Source organism: Schistocerca piceifrons, chromosome 2, assembly GCF_021461385.2.
Source record: "Schistocerca piceifrons isolate TAMUIC-IGC-003096 chromosome 2, iqSchPice1.1, whole genome shotgun sequence".
In the NCBI taxonomy this organism is placed as follows: domain Eukaryota; kingdom Metazoa; phylum Arthropoda; class Insecta; order Orthoptera; family Acrididae; genus Schistocerca; species Schistocerca piceifrons.
In genome coordinates this window covers 532,658,954-532,680,222 of record NC_060139.1, presented here as the reverse complement: position 1 = coordinate 532,680,222, position 21,269 = coordinate 532,658,954, and the positions used below count along the sequence as shown (strand labels likewise).

The 21,269-nt window shown below is 42.3% G+C and overlaps 1 protein-coding gene across 1 annotated transcript in view; it reads left to right on the top strand.

Annotated features, from left to right (window-relative positions):
* The window catches only part of LOC124775552 (translation initiation factor IF-2-like), a 57,828-nt gene that overhangs the window by 12,287 nt on the left and 24,272 nt on the right, over positions 1–21,269 (top strand). Inside the window, exon 2 of the mRNA XM_047250382.1 lies at positions 7,671–7,933. Coding sequence (XP_047106338.1) covers positions 7,671–7,933 — 263 coding nt within the window. The remainder of the gene's footprint in view (positions 1–7,670; positions 7,934–21,269) is intronic.

Here is a 21,269-nt window from a genome sequence, read left to right as displayed (position 1 = left end):
AAGAAGAACATGTCTGTCAAGTGTCGCTATTGGCCTATCCAGACTGTAGTTCATTTTTCCTCGATACTGCTGCTCGCGTAGGTGAGGGTATCATAACTGTAACGCCAATATGGAATCGATTGGCTCACAAGAGCCAGCCGCTGTGGTCGAGCGGTTCTAGGCGTTTCAGTCCGGAACCGCGATGCTGCCACGGCCGCAGGTTCGAATCCTCCCTCGGGCGTGGATGTGTGTGATGTCCTTAAATTAATTAGGTTTAAGTAGTTCTAAGGCTGGGGAATCATGACCTGAGATGTTAAGTCCCATAGTGCTTAGAGTCATTTGAACCATTTTTTGTTCACGAGAGACGTACTCAAGTCTGTGTGTGATGTCAATGACCCACGCGCCTAGCGCCATAGAGGACAGACAAGTTTTTCACTCGCCTTTGCAGGAACTTACAGAGACGTGTCGTACCATGAGCTAAGAAATGGGCTCGTTCGCAGCACATGGACGGTTTTTTCGTTTGTTTGTTTATTTGCAACATGCTCAATTACAGTTTTGTTTAATACTACTTATATGTATTGTGTGTTTATGTGGAGTGTAATGTCATGTTTGTGTTGCATGTTGATGATGATGATGATGATGATGATGAGAGAAGGGAGTGGGTGAAACTTGGTGCCGACACATAGCCTACTCCCCGCTAATACCATCAAAGTGGCCGCCAAGCTTAACGTCCCCATCCGACGGTGGGTCAGCATCAACAGTGTCATATGCCCTCACTTCATGAGACACTACGGAGAGGTTTTATATTTAAATCAGGACAATGGCGCAAAGTCTGTTTGTCAGGAACGTTACGCCACCACCTCTCCTCCCCTTGTCGGTCAAATATTGGCAGTGAAAAGTTTTCCCACCACCAGGATTCGAACCAGCTCACTCTCTGGTCTAGCGCCATCGCACAGGCATGCGTTAGCGACTTCAGCCACAGAAGCGGGTAGCACACGGACAGTGTGCGAATTCTGGAGCACCATGTGGTGTTAGCATGGCGGCCATTATCTCAGGAGAAGAGAGAGAGACACACAAACAGTAAAATGAGCTCAACAACAACGCTGGTACCAGGAGATCTACGACGTCTTCTGTTTAGACGAGTCCCGGTCCTACGTTCAACATCACGGTCGTCGCATCCTTTTGAGAAGTCGGAGAAAGACGAAAGTTAACGCACAACATTTTTCTTCGTGGTAAGAGCCTAGCACCTGGCGTAGGAGTTTGGGGTGCATCCAGTACACAACATGATGACCTCTGGCTCAAATATCCGATAATCTAGACAACAGCCGTCATATTTCTGACCTGTCGACTCTGTGCTATATCTCTGACGTGTCTGAGATGTTATCTTTCACAAATATAACGAAAGTTTGCGTGTTGTCTGTACTCTCGCGATACAGAGTGTATTCGACTTTTGTCATTCCCAGTAAGCTGTCCAAATCTCTCGGCAATTGGAAATATCTGGTCATGGGCTGCCAGAATACTGGTGAGGCCACTATTCGCGAACCAGTACGACTGATGAAGCGTGGCATAGAGCACAAAATGATGTATTTGTTCTGACACGCACTCTTTCGTCTCTAGGCTGAGCATTATTAGACCTATTGCTGTTGGATAAGGTGACGGCACTCTATACCAAAATTCGCACCCAGTATGCTCCAAAATCGCCAGCAGATTGAATGTGAGTATTCATGGTACCATATTCAGCCGCGTATTTTAAAATTTCTTTATTCAAAACCAATTATCAATCGATGCCAATTGGGGTCCTGCTGACGGTTCATTGTAGCACCGAAACCTGTCGCAATGAATAAATGAATTTTAAAAACACACGGCTGAAGTTGGTACCATCAATCCTCACATACCGAAAAGCCGTCTCGTTTCCCACAGAAGATGAATATACGAAAGATACAGGTTTAATCATGCATTCATCCCACTGTAATCTGTATGCACAATAAGTAAAATTTTACTATTTGCTCTCTTTCCTCTCCTACTTGATGCTACAATGTTTGAAGCTAGGGTGTATTTAGAACTACTGTGATGCAATACTTATTTTACTGTCTGCCACAGTGGGACCCGCCTTTGATACAGTCGTTCATATTTTTGCCATGTAGACCTGAAGGAAGGCCAGTCTGTTTCTTAAAGACTATTCAAGAGTTACATGAATCAGAAGAGACCATTTAGCGTTAACAGCCTGAAATTTTAACGCTGGTGGATTGGTGTACTGACCAAATGGTTTCAAATGAGATCTTAGGAACAGAATGAAACGATTGCTAGCTGAAACCTCACTTGCACTAAAGGAATAATACTTTACAACAGAAGCTCTGTGGAGTTGTGTGCATGTTTTTTTTTTTTTTTTTTTTTAAATATCGTGTTCGGCCTCTCTTACAAGCGATCCTCTTCTTTAGATAGTTTCGAATACTAATCGATCAATGCTGATCCAGCTGACTAATGTTTCTCAGTGGATCAAGGTATCATAAAACCCCTCTGATGTTCGGTGAGAGAGTGATGAGGAAAGAAATCGATATTTACTGATGAAAATGCTTATTTGGGTTTCATTTGTCCGTATTTTCGCATAAAGAGAATGCCGCGAGCGCTACGTGACGCTGATGCCGCGATGAGCAGCAGCGCTTAAGACTGTGGGAATTTTACTTACCTTCAGCTGCCGAGTTTTTAGAGCTACTGTGGGTTCTTGGCAGCCAGCAGTGAGTGGGTCTCAGCTCTGTTGCTCCGTATGTCTGTCGCTGCTGGCGGCCAGGACTACGTGAGAATGTAAGTGCAGTGACAATTCATTTTGGCAAATCGCTTAGATGTTTTCGACGTTAAGCCTTTTTTCTTGTAGTAATGTGTCAGGAAAGGATTTAAATTGACCGAAAGGAGATCAGCCTGCAGCACACATATTTTATTTGCTGCTCGTGCCATATTAGATATGTGCTGATGTGTCGCTCCTTCTCAGAACTCGGTGTAAGGTGTTTAGTGGTTTCTCCTGGGTACGTTTCGATACTTAGCGTTCTATCAGTTGTATCAGTTCAGGTCGAAAAAAGGAATTGCAGTCCTTCTTCAGTCCATAACTTTGCGGGGACTTAATCTGTCCAAACAAAACCAAGCTGGAGAACACGTGTATACAGGATGGTCGGAAATTCCCGTTACAGATTTCTCGGACTTGTAGAAGGGAGTGAGTACATCATATTTTGAATATGAACACATGTCCGGAAACGTCATTCAACGAGACTACAGAGCGTCAAAGTTATAATCGCGGGCGTCTGTAAATGTACGTATACACGGGGTGATACCGTGATGATGTTACAGACGTTCTAGGATGATGGAGAACGATAAATGTATTAATTTGAAGTAAGGATCCCTGTACCGGAAACGAACGAGTCGATAGTTATAAAAGAAAACCGTTCTGATACCTCTGACAGTTGAATACATGTACCGATTCTTGTGCTGCAAAGAGTGTAGGGCTGGTAACTTTCAGTGGTGGTAGTGTGGACAAAAACGAGAAAAAATGTCCAGTAAACGTGGGCTCTATATAGATAACTGAGGAGCTATGACCATTCGTTCATCTTCGCTAATGTGAAACACATCTCCTCTATTGAGCAAGTGTTCATAGCTATTAAGGTATGCACTTTAGATCCTACGTTTATTGGACATTTTTTTTTCCTTTTTGTCCACACTAACACCACTGAAAGCTACCAACCCTACACTCTGAACAACACAAGAATCGGTACATGTATTCAACTGTCAGAGGTATCAGAACGGTTTTCGTTTATAACTTTCGATTCGTTCGTTTCCGGTACAGGGATCCTTACTTCAAATTAATACATTTATCGTTCTCCATCATCCTAGAAAGTCTGTAACATCATCACGGAATCACTCCGTGTATATACGTACATTTACAGACGCCCGCGCCTATAACTCTGACGCTCTGTAGTCTCGTTGGATGACGTTTCCGGACATGAGTTCGTATTCAAAATACGATCTACTCACTCCCCTCTAAAAGTCCTAGAAGTCTGTAAAGGGAATTTCCAACCACCCTGTATAATACATAACATCATGCAAGCACACTATCTCATAAAAATAAAATTAGTTCTTTGCGGCGTTTTTGGTGCATATGACTCCTATAAACTGATGTAACGACACTTCACAGCAGTGGTACTGTATTTTAAGTTGGTCTGTCGTAACCGCACCTCTGAAATTCTAACGACGCGACGAGTAATGCAAAGAGTATTCATCTCCGAGCAGGTACCACGGTCCTCCAAACCTCTGAAGCAACATATTCCAACTTCAGCGTAAGTTACTCTTTGTGGCCGACTATTAGCCAGTTTCGACTGTTATATTATTTTCCAACATGTATTTGACTAAGTTCTCCAAGTACCAGAATGATACTTACCCACCATCCGCTGGTGGCTGGGTACTTAAGTGAACTGCAAGTCAACTACTTCTTAAAAGTGACATAATAGCCTAAAACGGCCAATGGTAACAATTATCTTCTTTCGATGTGGAAAATGTCATTTCAAGAACGAATTGTGGTTTAACACTTTTATTTTACACTGAAATGGTGTAGTGTCACTAATTTATTTGTGACAACCGCCTACCTGATGTACGTTCGACGCATTTTGTTCAAGTTTTTATTATGTTTTGCATTATATATGTGTACCTGAAACGACCACAGAAAATTGTTTTTCTCTTTTCGTGTAATCGCTGATCACAGGAAGAATTTATGACGCCTTCGAAGGCGCTTTCAAATATATGGCCGCAACTGATAAGACGCCGAAGGCCATCGTCTCTTTGAGAAACGATCACGTATTGTTCCTGCTTTTATCGTTAGTTTATAACTTTATGTTAATGGAATTTTATTATAGTAGTTATCGGGATGAAATTGAGACTCTGTCAGATTAACTTCGAAAACAATAAAATTTTAAGTTGTGCAAGAGCTGGTGATGTTTATTTACGTTAAGATATGCACTAAACGAAAATAATGTAATGGTTTATTAAGACGGCTATGATTATTTTTGTTAAGTGATACATATTATTTTTACAACCTGAGAAGACAGAGAAAGAAGCTACTTTACTATATTTTGCGTGATTTAAGATTTTTTAAAAGAAATACAGTGAAGTTCTGTACCGTTTAGCGGATTTTTAATGAATGCTACTGACGACAGGTATGTCAGAAGTTTATCACAGTCGCCACCCTGATTTACCTATCGTATGATAGGTTTACAGAGTCTGACCTGCCATCTAAAGACGGAAATTAGTATCATCAGTCAATGAAGGAATTTCATGCACAGCGAAGAACGTAAAACTTCGTTTGCGATTGTTTGCTTTCTGAATTGTTACGTGGTGTTCAAAAAACCTGCAGGTAATGAAATATTATAAGTAAAACCTACGCACGACGACGCAACATCACATTGGGCAACTGCAAAGCAATTTTGTGATACCTACAATCGTGTTTACACGTTCGTGCTACTGAATATCAGTATAAAATTTTATGATGAATTATTTTAACCTGTTTAGTAGTAGCGGTATTTGACATACTGGCCATGTTATATTTCCTTGGCCACCCACAATCACGTAACGACGTCTTGTATATTTAGGTTATATTGTACAATAAGGAAATGACTCTGATGAAGTTATGACTGAATTTTAAATATTACCTAATGTGATTCAGTTCACCACTGTTTGCGATAGTGGTGTGGCGCGCCACGTTCCACAGAGGAACAGCAAGTGCGGGGTGCCTGCCACCACGTGCACTGCACGCCGCTTTGCGAGCGCCAGCAATGTGTTCGCGACCACGACTCAGTCGATGGCTCGCCGTGAATGGACAGATTAACCTAGCGGTCGCCCCGTCCCGATGTATTGGTACGAGCGATGCGATGAGCACCTCCCGCTTTCATAATGCCACATACACGCGATTCCGTTATGTAAGAAATTGTGTTGCGGGTTTTTAGCTGCACGTAACGTGATATGTACTACAATATATATACCTTTACATGTAAATATCATAAGGGATGTTAATGTCCACGACTGAAATTGGAAAATACGCCAACAGAGATAACTTATCTGCGTAAGTAATATAAAACTATTGCTGTCACCAATGCTGATATTGGCTAAACGATTCTGCACTGACTCTTCTTATTCGTGTCGTTTACACAACGTTTATGAGAGACGCTATAGGACAGTCAGCAGAGAATTTGGTGGCGTGGGTCTGTTAGTTACCTTATACGAGAAGCAAATAACGTAAAACTTTTCGTGAAGGGCAAAATCACCCCTAAGAAACTACCTTGAACGTTAAAAACGGCAGCTCAGTGGAAGAAGTATTCTAAACTAATGACGACGTTCTTCCAATATTCTAATACTAAACTTAGATAATTTTCAGTAGTGGACAATGAAAACAATGTGTAGGTTTCTCATGGTGATAGAGTGATCTCCAAATAAACAACGCAGCGCGCCACGGAGGATGATACTGACAAATATGTTCAAATGTGTGTGAAATCTAATGGGACTTAACTGATGAGGTCATCAGTCCCTAAGCTTACACATATTTAACCTAAATTATTCTAAGGACAAACACACACACCCATGCCCGAGGGAGGACTCGAACCTCCGCCGGGACCAGCCGGATGATACTCTCAATGCTGCTTGCTATTAAACAGAAATACAACAAATGCTTTCGGATGCTCTCCTAGTACTTCTGTTCTCGTACGGCATTTCTGTTGCAAACCTTTCGCATTGCACCATGAAGTGTTCACGTAGCGTTGCACTTCCATCGCTCGTTAGACGTTTTTATAGTGATTAAGCATTGTCGGAATGACCAAATAGTCGAACAGCGACCAAATAACTCTTTGTGAAAATAAGGCCTTAGTCGATACATTGTCATATTGGTAGAGGTGTAACTAGAAGAGAACGTATGCAGACTATACAACCCTACAAAAGTTTTTTAGTTATTTCGTTATAGTGCTCGTCACAGTCTCGAAAAGTGTAGGAAATCTTGTTATAACCTGGATAGAGATATTTTTCCTCGAATTCTTATCAGATGTTTAATAAGATAAAATATTCATGTATCTGAATAAGTAGGACAAGTTTTCGTAACGGTTACGTCGGATTTAGAGGTCTTTCTGCGTCAAACAGTGATTATTTGTTCAACAAATGACATCTGTGCATTTCTACTGAACGCAAAAAGAAATCTGCTTAACGTGTTTTGAAGATGACATTCCAATTGCGTCGTTGCTGTTACTGAAAATCGTGACTGGTACCAACAATTATTTTACAAAAACTCATGTTTACCAAATGACCTCACAACAGGGAGGAATTTGTTATATCTATAAATGAAAGCGAAAGATAAAGGTATCGGAAGACCTGTCATCGTAATAAAAATTATTATGTTGGTAAAGGAAGAAATCATCAACGTATTTTGACTGTACTTTGGGGGAAGCAGTTCAGCTTCAGCGTATTAACGGATACTGCTGAAGCTGATCTGTGCATCGGTTCGCAAAAGATCGTCTGCCGTGGAAAAACGTCGTGCGCAGTGGATGAACGAACTGACCTTATGTAGGCAATCAGCATAGAGAGGCTGCATGTGTGGGAGCAGGCTGGCGGCAGCGAGGCCCGTCGCGGAGACGCCAGCGTGCGGCGGGCGCCGGAGGCGGCGGCGGCGGCAGCGGCGCGGCGTGGCCCGTGCCTGCGAGCTGCCCCTGGCACTGCCGTGGCGACCCGCCGCGGCGCGCGCTGTCCGCACTGTGGCGACGCCGCCACCGACGCCGCCGCCGCCGCCGCCGCCGCCGCAGCCGCCTAGAGGCGCCACCTCCGACGCGACCTGCGCCGGACCGCACCGCGCCACGCCGCCGAGAACCGACCCCCCCCAGGCCAGCCACCACGCTCAGACGTACGTGCCCTCCACTGGAGCAACATCACGGATAGCGGGGTCAGCCTGTGCAGAGCGACACGGCGATGCAGTCCTCCTATTGAACACATTTCCTGTAGAGCAGTGCTTCTCAAAATGGGCAAAATTACTGCCTATCAAATTTTCTCTAGGGTAAAAGCAAAAGGATATGATTGTGCTTCAGTCACAAGACTAAATTACTTTCAAAGATCATTACTACTACAATTTGTTCAAAAGATTCTAATACGGATTACATAAATTATCAATAATTACACTTCATTGTAAGTACAGAAGCAAGGAAAAGACTGTGCCAAATTTAAAAGGAAGCAAATTCCCAAAGATTGGGGAAACTGTGCTGAAGCTCGAAATGTAGTACATTCTTCAGTGTGATTCTTCCAGAATACAAATAAATAACTATTGCTAATATGAGGAACTTAGCTGTAGGTATCGTTAGTATGTCAAACCACCTGAATTGGCTAAATCCTTACATGGTTAAAATTTATTCAGCATATATTTGATAAATGAAAGGTCAAAACATGTATTCCTCTGTTGTAAATAACAAACATTTTCCAAAAAAAAGAAAAAAAGACAGTCGGTTGTGTGGGACAGATGTGTCCCATGAGCCTACCTAGATCCAGGTTTTCGTGTGAATGTAGGCTTTTCCCAGTTACATTTTTAATATTAGAATGATTTTATCAGGATTGCAATTACGGAAGAAAATTATAAGAAATCAGTACCAAAACATGTTTATTCTTCTGAGAATGAAAACATGAAATATGACACATGTTTTCACATAGCATTTGAAGATGGCGTTGACGTATCACAAACCAATATTTACCACATTATATGAAGTTTTCTGGGGCATATGTGCGTCACTATATAAAAATTACGCACAAACCTGCAGAATTACTGGACTGTTTACTAATCTTTCAAAATAATATCCGTGATGTTGTTGTTGTTGTTGTTGTCATCCTCAGTCCAGAGACTGGTTTGATGCAGCTCTCCATGCTACTCTATCCTGTGCAAGCTTCTGCATCTCCCAGTACCTACTGGAACCTACACCCTTCTGAATCTGTTTAGTGTATTCATCTCTTACTCTCCCTCTACGATTATTACTCTCCACGCTGCCCTCCAACACTAAAATGATGATCCCTTGATGCCTCAGAATATGCCCAACCAATTGATCCCTTCTTCTAGTCAAGTCGTGCTGCAAATTTCTCTTCTCTCCAATTCTATTCAATACCTCCGCATCAGATATGTGATGTACCAATCCAATCTTCAGCATTCTTCTATAGCATCACATTTCGAAACCTTCTACTCTCTTCTTGTCTAAACTATTTATCGTCCACGTTTCACTTCCATATATGGCTACACTCCATACAAATCCTTTCAGAATCGGCTTTCTGACGCTTAAATCTATACTCGATGTCAACAAATGTGTCTTCTTCAGAAACGTTTCCTTGTTATTGACAGTCTACATCTTATATCCTCTCTATTTCGACCATCATCAGTTATTTTGCTCCCCAAATAGCAAAACTCATTTACTACTTTAAGTGTCTCATTGCCTAATCTAATTCGCGCAACATCACCCGATTTAATTCTTCTACATTACATTATCCTCGTTTTGCTTTTGTTGATGTTAATCTTAAATCCTCCTTTCAAGACACTGTCCATTCCGTTCAGCTGCTCTTCGAGGTCCATTGCTGTCTCTGACAGAATTACAATGTCATCGGCGAACCTCAAAGTTTTTATTTCTTCTCCATGGATTTTAATACCTACTCCGAACTTTTCTTTCGTTTCCTTTACTGCTTGCTCAATATACAGATTGAATAGCATCGGAGAGAGGCTACAACCCTGTCTCACTCCCTTCCCAACCACTGCTTCCCCTTCATGTCCTTCGACTCTTATAACTGCCATCTGCTTTCTGTACAAATTGTAAATAGCCTTTCGCTCCCTGTAGTTTACCCCTGCCACCTTCAGAATTTGAAAGAGACTATACCATTCAACATTGTCAAAAGCTTTCTGTAAGTCTACAAATGCTAGAAACGTAGGTTTGCCTTTCCTTAATCTATTTTCTAAGACAAGTCGTAGGGTCAGTATTGCCTCACGTGTTCCCAAATTTCTACGAAATCCAAGCTGATCTTCCCCGAGGTTGGCTTCTACCAGTTTTTCAATTCGTGTGTAAAGAATTCCTGTTAGTATTTTGCAGCCGTGGCTTATTAAACTGATAGTTCGGTAATTTTCACATTTGTCAACACCTGATTTCTTTGGGATTGGAATTACTATATTCTTCTTGAAGTCTGAGGGTATTTCGCCTGCCGCATACATCTTGCTCCCTAGATGGTAGAATTTTGTTACGCCTGCCTCTCCCAAGGCTGTCCGTAGTTTTAATGGAATGCTGTCTACTCCGAGGACCTTGTTTCGACTTAGATTCGTCAGTGCTCTGTCAAACCCTTCACGCAGTATCATGTCTCCTATTTCATCTTCATCTACATTCTTTTCCATTTCTATAACATTGTCTTCAAGATCATCGCCATTGTATAGACACTCTATACACTCCTTCCACCTTTTTGCTTTCCCTTCTTTGCGTAGAATTGGGTTTCCATCTGAGCTCTTGATATTCATGCAAGTGCTTATCTTTTCTCCAAAGGTCTCTTTAATCTTCCTGTAGGCAGTATCTATCTTACCCCTCGTGAGATAAGCCTCTACATCCTTACATTTGCCCTCTAGCCATCCCTGCTTATTCATTTTGCATTTCCTGTCGATCTCATTTTTGAGACGTTTGTATTCCTCTTTGCCTGCTTCATTTACTGCATTTTTATATTTCCTCCTTTCATCAATTAAATTCAATGTTTCTTCTGTTACCCAAGGATTTCTGGTAGCCCTCGTCTTTTTCCCTACTTGATCCTCTGCTGCCTTCACTACTTCATCCCTCAAAGCTACCCATTCTTCTTCTACTGTATTGCTTTCCCCCATTCTTGTCAATCGTTCCCTAATGCCCTCCCTGAAGCTCTCTACAACCTTTGGTTCTTTCAGTTTATCCAGGTCCCATCTCCTCAAATTCCCACCTTTTTGCAGTTTCTTCAGTTTTAATCTACAGTTCATTACCGATAGATTGTGGTCAGAGGCCACATCTGCACCTAGAAATGTCTTACAATTTAAAATCTGGTTCCTGAATCTCTGTCTTACTTTTATATAATCTATCTGAGACCTTCCAGTATCTCCAGGCTTCTTCCATGTATGCAACCTTCTTTTATGATTCTTGAACCAAGTGTCAGCTATGATTGAGTTATGCTCTGTGCAAAATTCTACCAGGCGGCTTCCTCTTTCATTCCTTACTCCCATTCCATATTCACCTACTACGTTTCCTTCTATTCCTTTTCCTACTATCGAGTTCCAGTCACCCATATGACTATTAAATTTTCGTCTTCCTTCACTATCTGATTAATTTCTTTCATCTCATCATACATTTGATCAATCTCTTCATCATCTGCAGAGGTAGTTGGCATATAAACTTGTACTACTGTGGGCTTCGTATCTATTTTGGCCACAATAATGCGTTCACTATGCTGTTTGTAGTAGCTTACCTGCATTCCTATTTTCCTATTCATTATTAAACCTACTCCTGCATTACCCCTATTTGATTTTGTATTTATAAATGTATATTCACCTGACCAAAAGTCTTATTCCTCCTGCCACCGAACTTCACTAATTCCCACTATATTTAACTTTAACCTATCCATTTCCCTTTTTAAATTTTCTAACCTACCTGGGCGATTAAGGGATCTGACATTCCACGCTCCGATCTGTAGAACGCCAGTTTTCTTTCTCCTGATAAAAACTTCCTCCTGAGTAGTCCCCGCACGGAGATTCGAATGGGGGACTATTTTACCTCCGGAATATTTTACCCAAGAGGACGCCATCCTCATTTAACCATACAGTGAAGCTGCATGCCCTCGGGAATAATTACTTCTGTAGTTTCCCCTTGCTTTCAGCCGTTCGCAGTACCAGCACAGCAAGGCCGTTTTGATTACTGTTACAAGGCCAGATCAGTCAATCATACAGCCTGTTGCCCCTGCAACTACTGAAAAGCCTGCTGCCCCTCTTCAGGAACCACACGTTCTTCTGGCCTCTCAACAGATACCCCTCCATTGTGATTGCACCTATGGTACGGCTATCTGTGTCTCTGAAGCAATCAAGCCTCTCCACCAACGGCAAGGTCTATGGTTCATTGTGGGAGGATGTGATGTATAAGAAAACACAATTAGTTACTCCAAAGAGTCATGGACTGTAGAAGATGCTGATGTGACGTGAGTTTCGTAAAACAGACACGCTGTAAACACACACCCATCCATTTGATCGCTTACAGCCTTCTGTATATCGATCCCAGGGTCCGTAGCCTTTTTCTAGAAGTTTCGAAAGTATCTCGCTGCATGCTAGAAAAATACAAGACAGAGACATCTCCACGCTCAAAAGTGCGTACTGCTTTAGTGGAACAGATGTAGCCCATAAACTACTAAAGGAATAATAAAGGCAAGATCACTAGTCCAGAGTGTATACCAGTTTGGTACCTTTCAGAGTACAGTGACACAATAGCTCCGTACTTAGCAGTTACATACAACTGCTCACAAGTCCAAAGACTCTTATGTAAGGACTGGAAAATTACACAGGTCACACCAATACTCAGTAAAAGAAATAGGATTTTTTCAATTTTATTTTTTATTCTTCACATATATATTTATTTATTTTTCGTCAGTCTTCTGACTGGTTTGATGCGGCGTCTTCTGTGCCGACGTCTTCATCTCAGAGTAGCACTAGCAACGTACGTCTTCGGTTACATGGTGATGCATTTCAATCTCTGTCTTCATTTACAGTATTTATCCTCTGCGCCTCCCTCTATTAGCATGGAAGCTGTTCCCTGATGTCCTAACATATGGTCTATCATCTTGTCCTTTCTGCTTGTCAGTGCTTTCGACATATTATTTCCTCTCCAGTTCTGCGCGGAACCTCCTCATTTTTTACCTTATCAGTCCACCTAATTTTCAACATCCGTCTGTAGCACCACATCTCAAATGCTTTGATTCTTTTCTGTTCCGGTTTTCCCTCAGTCCATGTTTCACTACCATACAATGCTGCGCTCCAAATGTACATTCTCAGAAATTTCTTTCTCAGATTGAGGCCTATGTTTGATACTAGTAGACTTTGTCCAAGCTTGCCTTTTTTTCCAGTGCTTGTCTGGTTTCGATGACCTCCTTGCTCCATCCGTCACTGCTTATTTCGCTCCCTAGGCAGCAGAATTTCTTAACTTCATCTACTTCGTGACCATCAAGCTTAACATTAAATTTCTCGCTGTTATCATTTCTACTACTTATCATTACTTTCGTCTTTCTTGGACTTACTCTCAGTCCAAATTGTGCACTCATTAGACTGTTCATTACATTCAACAGATCATGTACTTCATCTTCAGTTTCACTCAGGCTAGCAATGTCATCAGCGAATGCTCCCATTGATATCTTTTCTCCTTGAATTTTAATGCCACTCCTGAAGCCCTCAAGAGGCAATGTGTGCTATCGACATAGGATATCAAATTCACTCCATATTTTTACATTTCCAGAACGCTTTGAACAGAGTCCCTCACAAGTGATTTATAATCAAATTGCGAGGCTACAGAGTATCGTCTTAGTTGTGTGACTGAACTCGTTATTTCATGTCAGAAAGGTGACAGTTCACAGTAAATGATGAAAAGTCTTCGATAAAAATAGAAGGAACATCTGTGCTTTCCCCAAGAAGTGCTGTAGACACTGTTGTTCCTGATCTATATAAATGATTTAGGAGACTATCTGAGCAGCCCTGTTAACTTTTGCAGATGATGTTGTCATTTAACGTCTTTAAATAAATCTGATAACCAAAACCAGTTGCAAAATGATTTAGACAAAAAATCTGTTTGGTTTGAAAAGTGGCAATTGAGTCTAAATAATGAAATTTGTGAAGTTATTCACATGAGCACAAAAAGGAATTCGCAAAATGTCGGTTGCACGTTAACTCAGAGAAATCTCGCTGTGAATTCAACTATATCGTCGGGAATTACAAATGGGAACAATTTACATTGGAACGGACACACAGATAATGTTGCGAGGAAAGCGAACCAAAGACGGCGATTTATTTGAAGAACACTTGTAAAAAGCAAAAACATCTGCTAAAGAGACTGCTTAAACTAGGCATGTTCGTCACTTTCTGGCTTACTGCTGCGCGATGTGAGATGCGCATCTGAGAGGACGTAATGCTAATGGCCTTTATGTTCTTTGCACGACAGTATTAAAATTCCATGTTAACTGTTTCAACTGGCTTTCAGACAATTGAGGATGATATGAAGATCGAAAGCGGCTGTGAATTTAGAAATTTTAACACGAACACTTGCCCGTTGATTTACGAAATTTTCCCAAAACTTACGAGCTGTGGGGCACCGTTTTCATAAAACGTATGTTTTTGCATATCAATGTGTACTAAAAGTAATAAGAAGCTGGTGCTGCTGTTGTTAGGGGTATCTTTGTAATTTTGGTAACTGCTTTTTCTTAATTTTCGTAGCTCTTCAGGAACCTGTAAAATTCAACAAGTAAATGCCTTAGTATTGTGTTAAATGAAAATTCTTCGTCATAATTTTGAGCTAGTGTATTGAGTAGCTGATTGTCAAATTTTACTACTATAACTTTATTGGTTTGTGAGGAAGAGGTACAAAACATCTCCAAAACGTAAATTATGGAGAACATGAATCTAAGATTTGAAGTGTCTGTTTAAGATCTTCTTATATCTGAGTGAACTAGTGTAAACATTATGTCAACTTCATTAACAAGTAAGTATCTTTGTTCGTTCCACTTTCTTAACTAGATTTTAAAATTTGTTACCAATAATATCAAGTGCATTAGTTTTCCTTTTATCTCCTTCCTTCAACAATGATTGTGTGAATGCTCTGGGCTGAAATCCTAGCCTTTGCACAGTTCTTAGTTTGTGTAAATTACCACAGCAAAAAATAAACAATCATCATACTCTGCCGTCTGACAAGCAGCTGTGGAAATAAATATCGTATTGGGCAATTTACACACGTCATTGTGTTGCAACCCTCACTACGATTTTTAGTTTTTCTGTGCTGTCATTTTCACAGGAGGTCTGCATCTGCTAAATACATAAATGTTTGCTTGTATTTTATACAGCAGTAGGTAAACTGAGTTTCTGTGAACGGTTAATGCGATCTTTGCTTTCTTATATGTCGCACAAATTATATTCGAGTTTGTCGTCAGTAAATAGTGAAAATAAATAGACCACACAGGTTTCAGCACGTTTTTCGCATTTCCTTTGTGTTCCCTATGACTTTGCCATAGAACACATAATAAAGGATAAATATCTTTGTGAGTCTATTAGCTTCTCCTAAAAGTTTCATATCAAATTTTTATACTTCAGCTCATATTTCAATTTTAAAAATCTATCTCACACTCGTCTTTTTATATGGTCAACACATTCTAAATTTTTTAATGTACAACTAGGGCCGTGAAGTTCAGTCTCCGTAATAGTTTTGAATGAGCAAGAACCACCATGGCCAATATACTGTGTGTATCGACCACCATACTTTCCTGCATTTTGATGAATAATATTGATGAACGACAATCATACAGTTATACAGGGTGAGTCACCTAACATTACCGCTGGATATATTTCGTAAACCACATCAAATACTGACGAATCGATTCCACAGACCGAACGTGAGGAGAGGGGCTAGTGTAATTGGTTAATACAAACCATAAAAAAATGCACGGAAGTATGTTTTTTAACACAAACCTACCTTTGTTGCATTGTAAAATGCTAATTACATCCGGAGATATTGTAACCTAAAGTTGACGCTTGAGTACCACTCCTCCGCTGTTCGATCGTGTGTATCGGAGAGCACCTAATTACGTAGGGATCCAAAGGGAACGATGATGGACCTTAGGTACAGAAGAGACTGGAACAGCGCATTACGTCCACATGCTAACACCTTTTTATTGGTCTTTTTCACTGACGCACATGTACATTACCAAGAGGGGTGAGGTACACGTACACACGTGGTTTCCGTTTTCAATTACGGTGTGGAATAGAGTTTGTCACGACATGTCAGGCCAATAGATATTCAATGTGGTGGCCATCATTTGCTGCATACAATTGCAATCTCTGACGTAATGAATGTCGTACACGCAGCAGTACATCTGGTGTAATGTCGCCGCAGGCTGCCATAATACGTTGTTTCATATCCTCTGGGGTTGTAGGCACATCACGGTACACATTCTCCTTTAACGTACCCGACAGAAAGAAGTCCAGAGGTGTAAGATCAGGAGAACGGGCTGGCCAATTTATGCGTCCTCCACGTCCTATGAAACGCCCGTCGAACATTCTGTCAAGGGTCAGCCTAGTGTTAGTTGCGGAATGTGCAGGTGCACCATCATGCTGATACCACATACGTCGACACGTTTCCAGTGGGACATTTTCGAGCAACGTTGGCAGATCATCTCCCATAAGTCCAACCCCTCGTCCAAGTCGTGGGAGATGGGCAACGGCACAAAGTAGGGGACTGCCTATAGGGGCGATGTACAGCGGGGACTTCGTGTGCCCCAGGACCGCTACGGTAGCTGGGAAGGCCCTATGGGAACCCTGAAACGTGACGGCTAACGGGGCTCTGGTGAAGCTGCGATAGGCCTAGCAAGCCAGTAGTGGATAAATCAACTGCTTTCAAAAAGGGAACATGCCTCGGATCACGGAACAGATTTAAAGGAAACCGACCAAGCAATGGAAAAGGATTACGAGATGGTTTACGACTGGGCACCTTAAACGTAAGGACTCTAGCTGGGAAGTTAGAAGAAATTGTAGAAATGATGGAAAGGAGGAAATTGGACATCTTGGGACTTGCTGAGACTAGGTGGAGAGGAGTTGGTGAAAAACCACTAAGTAAAGGATGTAAACTGTACTGGATAGGGAATGAGAGGGGAAGAAATGGAGTGGCAATAGTGGTCAGAGAGGGTCTGCAGGAGGAGGTGGAAGGTATCAAAGATCGAATGATAAAAGCCAGAGTACGAGTGAAAGGAAAAAGCATTGAAATCATCCAATCATATGCCCCACAGGTGGGGTGTACAAAAAAGGAGAAGGAGGAATTTGAAGATGACATGCAAAAGCAGCTAAATGGAGGTAATCAGATTATAATAGGGGACCTCAATGCACATGTTGGCACAGACAGGAAAGGATTCGAGGAGATAATGGGACCAGAGGGCTGGGGGAACCGAAATGGAGAAGGAAAATTGTTGCTGGAATTCTGCAAGAGGAATGGGCTGGCGATCGCAAATTCCTGGTACAAGAAGAGAAGTAGCCACAAAATAACTTGGTACAGTGGAGACTGGTCCCAAACTTCAGTAGTAGACTATGTACTAGTGGATAGGCAGATGATGAGCAGCCTCACAGATGTTAAGGTCATTCCGTCTGAGGTCTTAGACAGTGACCATCGGCTGTTGGTAGCCACCCTGAGACAGAAAAAAGATAGGAGGGCAACAGACATACAGGAGAAAAGGTTGAAGACATGGATGCTGAAAGAGGATGAACGGAGGACCCAGTACCAGACACTGATCAGGAAGAAGCTGCCAAAGGAACATCAGAGAACAGTGGAAGAAGAATGGGGAGATTTTAAGAGGGCTCTAGTTGAGGCAGCTGAGACTGTGTGCGGAAGAACTAGCACAAAGAGGAGAATTAAGGAAACCCCATGGTGGAACCACATATGTAAAGAGGCAGTACTTCGAAAGAACAAAGCCTTCAGAGAATGGTTCCAGACCCGAACAGAGGAAGCTAGGGTAAAATATAAGGAAAGCAAGAAAGCGGCACAGACCATAGTAAGGGCGGAGAGGAAGAAGTGGATGGAAAAAATGGACAAGAATGTTAGAAGAGGACAGTGAAGGGAACAAAAAAGTACTTTACACCATGGTAAGAAATAAGAGGAACGACAGAAGCGAGTGCCTGAGGATCATGGGTAATAATGGAAGAGTTGTGGAGGAAATGCATGAGCTCAAAAAGATTTGGAAGGAGTACTTTGAAGATCTGTTGAATGCCGCCAAGCGGGTAACTAACAGCGATGGAGAGCCTAAGGCAGCAGACGATTATAATAGTGGGGAAATTGATGATCTAACCTGGAATGAAGTGGAAGAAGCCATAAAGAGGATGAAAGGGGGCAAGGCACCAGGTTGGGACGAAGTAACAGTGGATATGATACGAGCAGCAGGAGAAGTAGGAACCCAGTGGCTATACAGAGTGCTGAGGGTGGTGTGGAAGGAGAGCAGAATTCCTGAGGATTGGAAGAAAGGAATTATAGTCCCGATCTTCAAGAAAGGGGATAAAAGGAGATGTGAGAACTACAGAGGAATTACCCTGCTATGCCACTGTGGAAAAATCTATGAAAAGATCCTGGAGAAGAGAATAAGAAGCAGTATTGAAAGTAGACTGCAAGAGGAGCAGTATGGTTTCAGACCGGGAAGATCAACAACGGACCTCATATTTGCGGTAAAGCAACTGCAGGAAAGGCACTATGAGTACGGGAAGGACTTAATCATGGCCTTTTTAGATATTGAGAAGGCATATGACAGTATCTATAGGGACAAGCTCTGGGATGTGCCGAAAGCAAAAGGGATAGATGAAGAGATAACACAAAATGTCAGAAAAATGTATGAGGGAAGTGAGAGTTGTGTGAAAGTTGGAAGGGAACGTACTGCATGGTTCAAGCTGGAAAATGGGCTGCGACAGGGAAGTGCACTTTCACCTTTATTGTTTATTATTGTTATGGATGAAATCCTACAGCAAGTATCAGATGCAATTGGAGACCATAAAATGAAAGCAGTGCTTTTTGCCGATGACCTGATGTTATGGGGAAATTGCGAGAAGGAGGTGCAAGAGCAGTTAGATGTATGGGAGGCAACGGCAGCACAATATGGAATGCATTTCTCTGCAAAGAAAAGTGAAATAATTGTCACAACAAGGAAGAAGAATAGGCCAAATGTGGATATAACTTGTGGAAGGGTAAAACTACAAGTGGTAGAGAACTTCAAGTACCTGGGAAGCATGATTGAAAGTAAGGGGGGAAATGCAATGGAAATAAATGAAAGGTGCAGAAAAGCAGGGCAGTTCTTCAAATGCATTAGGGGGCTTATTTGGAGCAAGGAGGTGCCACAGAAATCCAAGGGAATTATATACCGGACCTACTTTGTCCCCATATTGGCATACGGAAGTGAGACATGGGTAATGCATAAAAGCGACAAAAGTAGAATACAAGCTAGTGAAATGAAGTTCCAGAGGAGCAGGTTGGGTGTAACAAGACGAGACAGATTGCGAAATGTGTATGTGAGGGAAAGACTAAAGGAGGAACCAGTACAGGACAGGATAGAAAAATCAAGACTGCAGTGGTATGGACACATGAAGAGAATGGATGAGGGAAGAATTCCAAAGAGGATGTTTGATCTGCAACTGGAGGGGAAAAGGCCCAGGGGAAGACCAAGAGATAGATGGGTGAAGGGAGTGAAGGAATGTGTAGCGAGAAGAGGAGAGAACTGGACGAAGGTGGAAGAGGGGGAATGGTGGAAAGACAGAACACGATGGAGAGGCTTGTGTTCCCGACAGACCCAGCCAGTGGCTGGAAACTGTCCAAGATGATGATGATGTTGGCAGATCATTCTGTAGAAACGCGATGTATGTTGCAGCTGTTTGGGCCCCTGCAATGAAGTGAGGACCAATGAGGTGGTCGCCAATGATTCCGCACCATACATTTACAGTCCACGGTCGCTGTCGCTCTACCTGTCTGAGCCAGCGAGGATTGTCCACGGACCAGTAATGCATGTTCCGTAGATTCACTGCCCCGTGGTTTGTGAAACCCGCTTCATCGGTAACCAGGTAGAACTGCAACGCATTCTCTGTTAATGCCCATTGACAGAATTGCACTCGATGATTAAAGTCATCACCATGTATTTGCTGATGTAGCGACACATGAAACGGGTGAAAGCGGTGACGATGCAGTATGCGCATGACACTACTTTGACTCAGTCCACCGGCTCTCGCAATGTCCCGTGTACTCATGTGTGGGTTCATGGCAACAGCAGCGAACACACCAACTGCACCCGCCTCTCCTGTGACGGGCCTGTTACGGACCCATTTGCGTTCACGACCATACCTGTTGCATACAGTTGGCGGTAGATGTTATGCAATGTGCGGCACGTTGGATGCTCTCTGTCCGGGTACCGTTCTGCATACACCCTGCAGGCTTCAGCTGCATTTCGTCGACACTCGCCATGGATGAGTATCATCTCCGCCTTTTCAGAGTTCGAATACACCATGGTCACAGTTCCTACAACACTGCACTATCACAGACGTCTGGTAACACGGTGTACTACAGTTGGTCTGCGTGCGGAGACGAATGCAGAATAACAATAGCAGCAAGCGCTACATGCGGACACTGCGACAGCTAGACCAAACCACAACAGTGCACTACAGCCACACTCGTAAACACGGTCGTCATCGTAAACATGTCCCTGCAGATGCTGCTCGCCGACCGTTGCCCGTGTTTGTTACAACACGCAACTGAACGTCGGAGGTTTCAAGCATCAACTTTAGGTTACAATATCTCCGGATGTAATTAACATTTTACAGTGCAACAAACGGCACTGATTACGTATTTGTTTATACGTTCAGATGTGCTAACAAAGCTAACGTGGTTCCATTTAAAAAAAAAAGTAGGTTTGTATTAAAAAACATACTTCCGTGCATTTTTGTATGGTTTGCATTAAACAATTATACTAGCCCCTCTCCTCACGTTCGGTCTGTGGAATCGGTTCGTTAGTATTTGATGTGGTTTACGAAATATATCCAGCGGTAGCGTTAGGTGACTCACCCTGTATATGGTCACGCTTCCCCATGGTTCGATGCATGTAACACACAAATCCGTGTCTCGTTTTTTATATACTTCTGCTAAAAGATCTTTATACAAAGTGATGTTTTCCACAGTGCACGTCTAATGAATTTATGTCCGGGAATGCATGGTTTCCATGTTAGAAGCGATATATTCAGTCACACATTGTTACAGTGACTGCGGTCTCTTAAGCGCTGTACCATGCAGCTGCCATTAAAGTATGTACTGAAACTGGTTTCCACGTGTCTCAAGGCAGGCGTATGCGCAGTAGCTTGTTCTTTCTCACACGTTCACATCGGCCAAGCTGCAATCGAACAGTTGCGCACGAACACGCTGCTCCAGGGTCTCCACATCTGGAATGGGCTCCTCATACACGACACTTTTGAGATGGCCACGTAATCGGAAATCACGCGGTTTGAGATC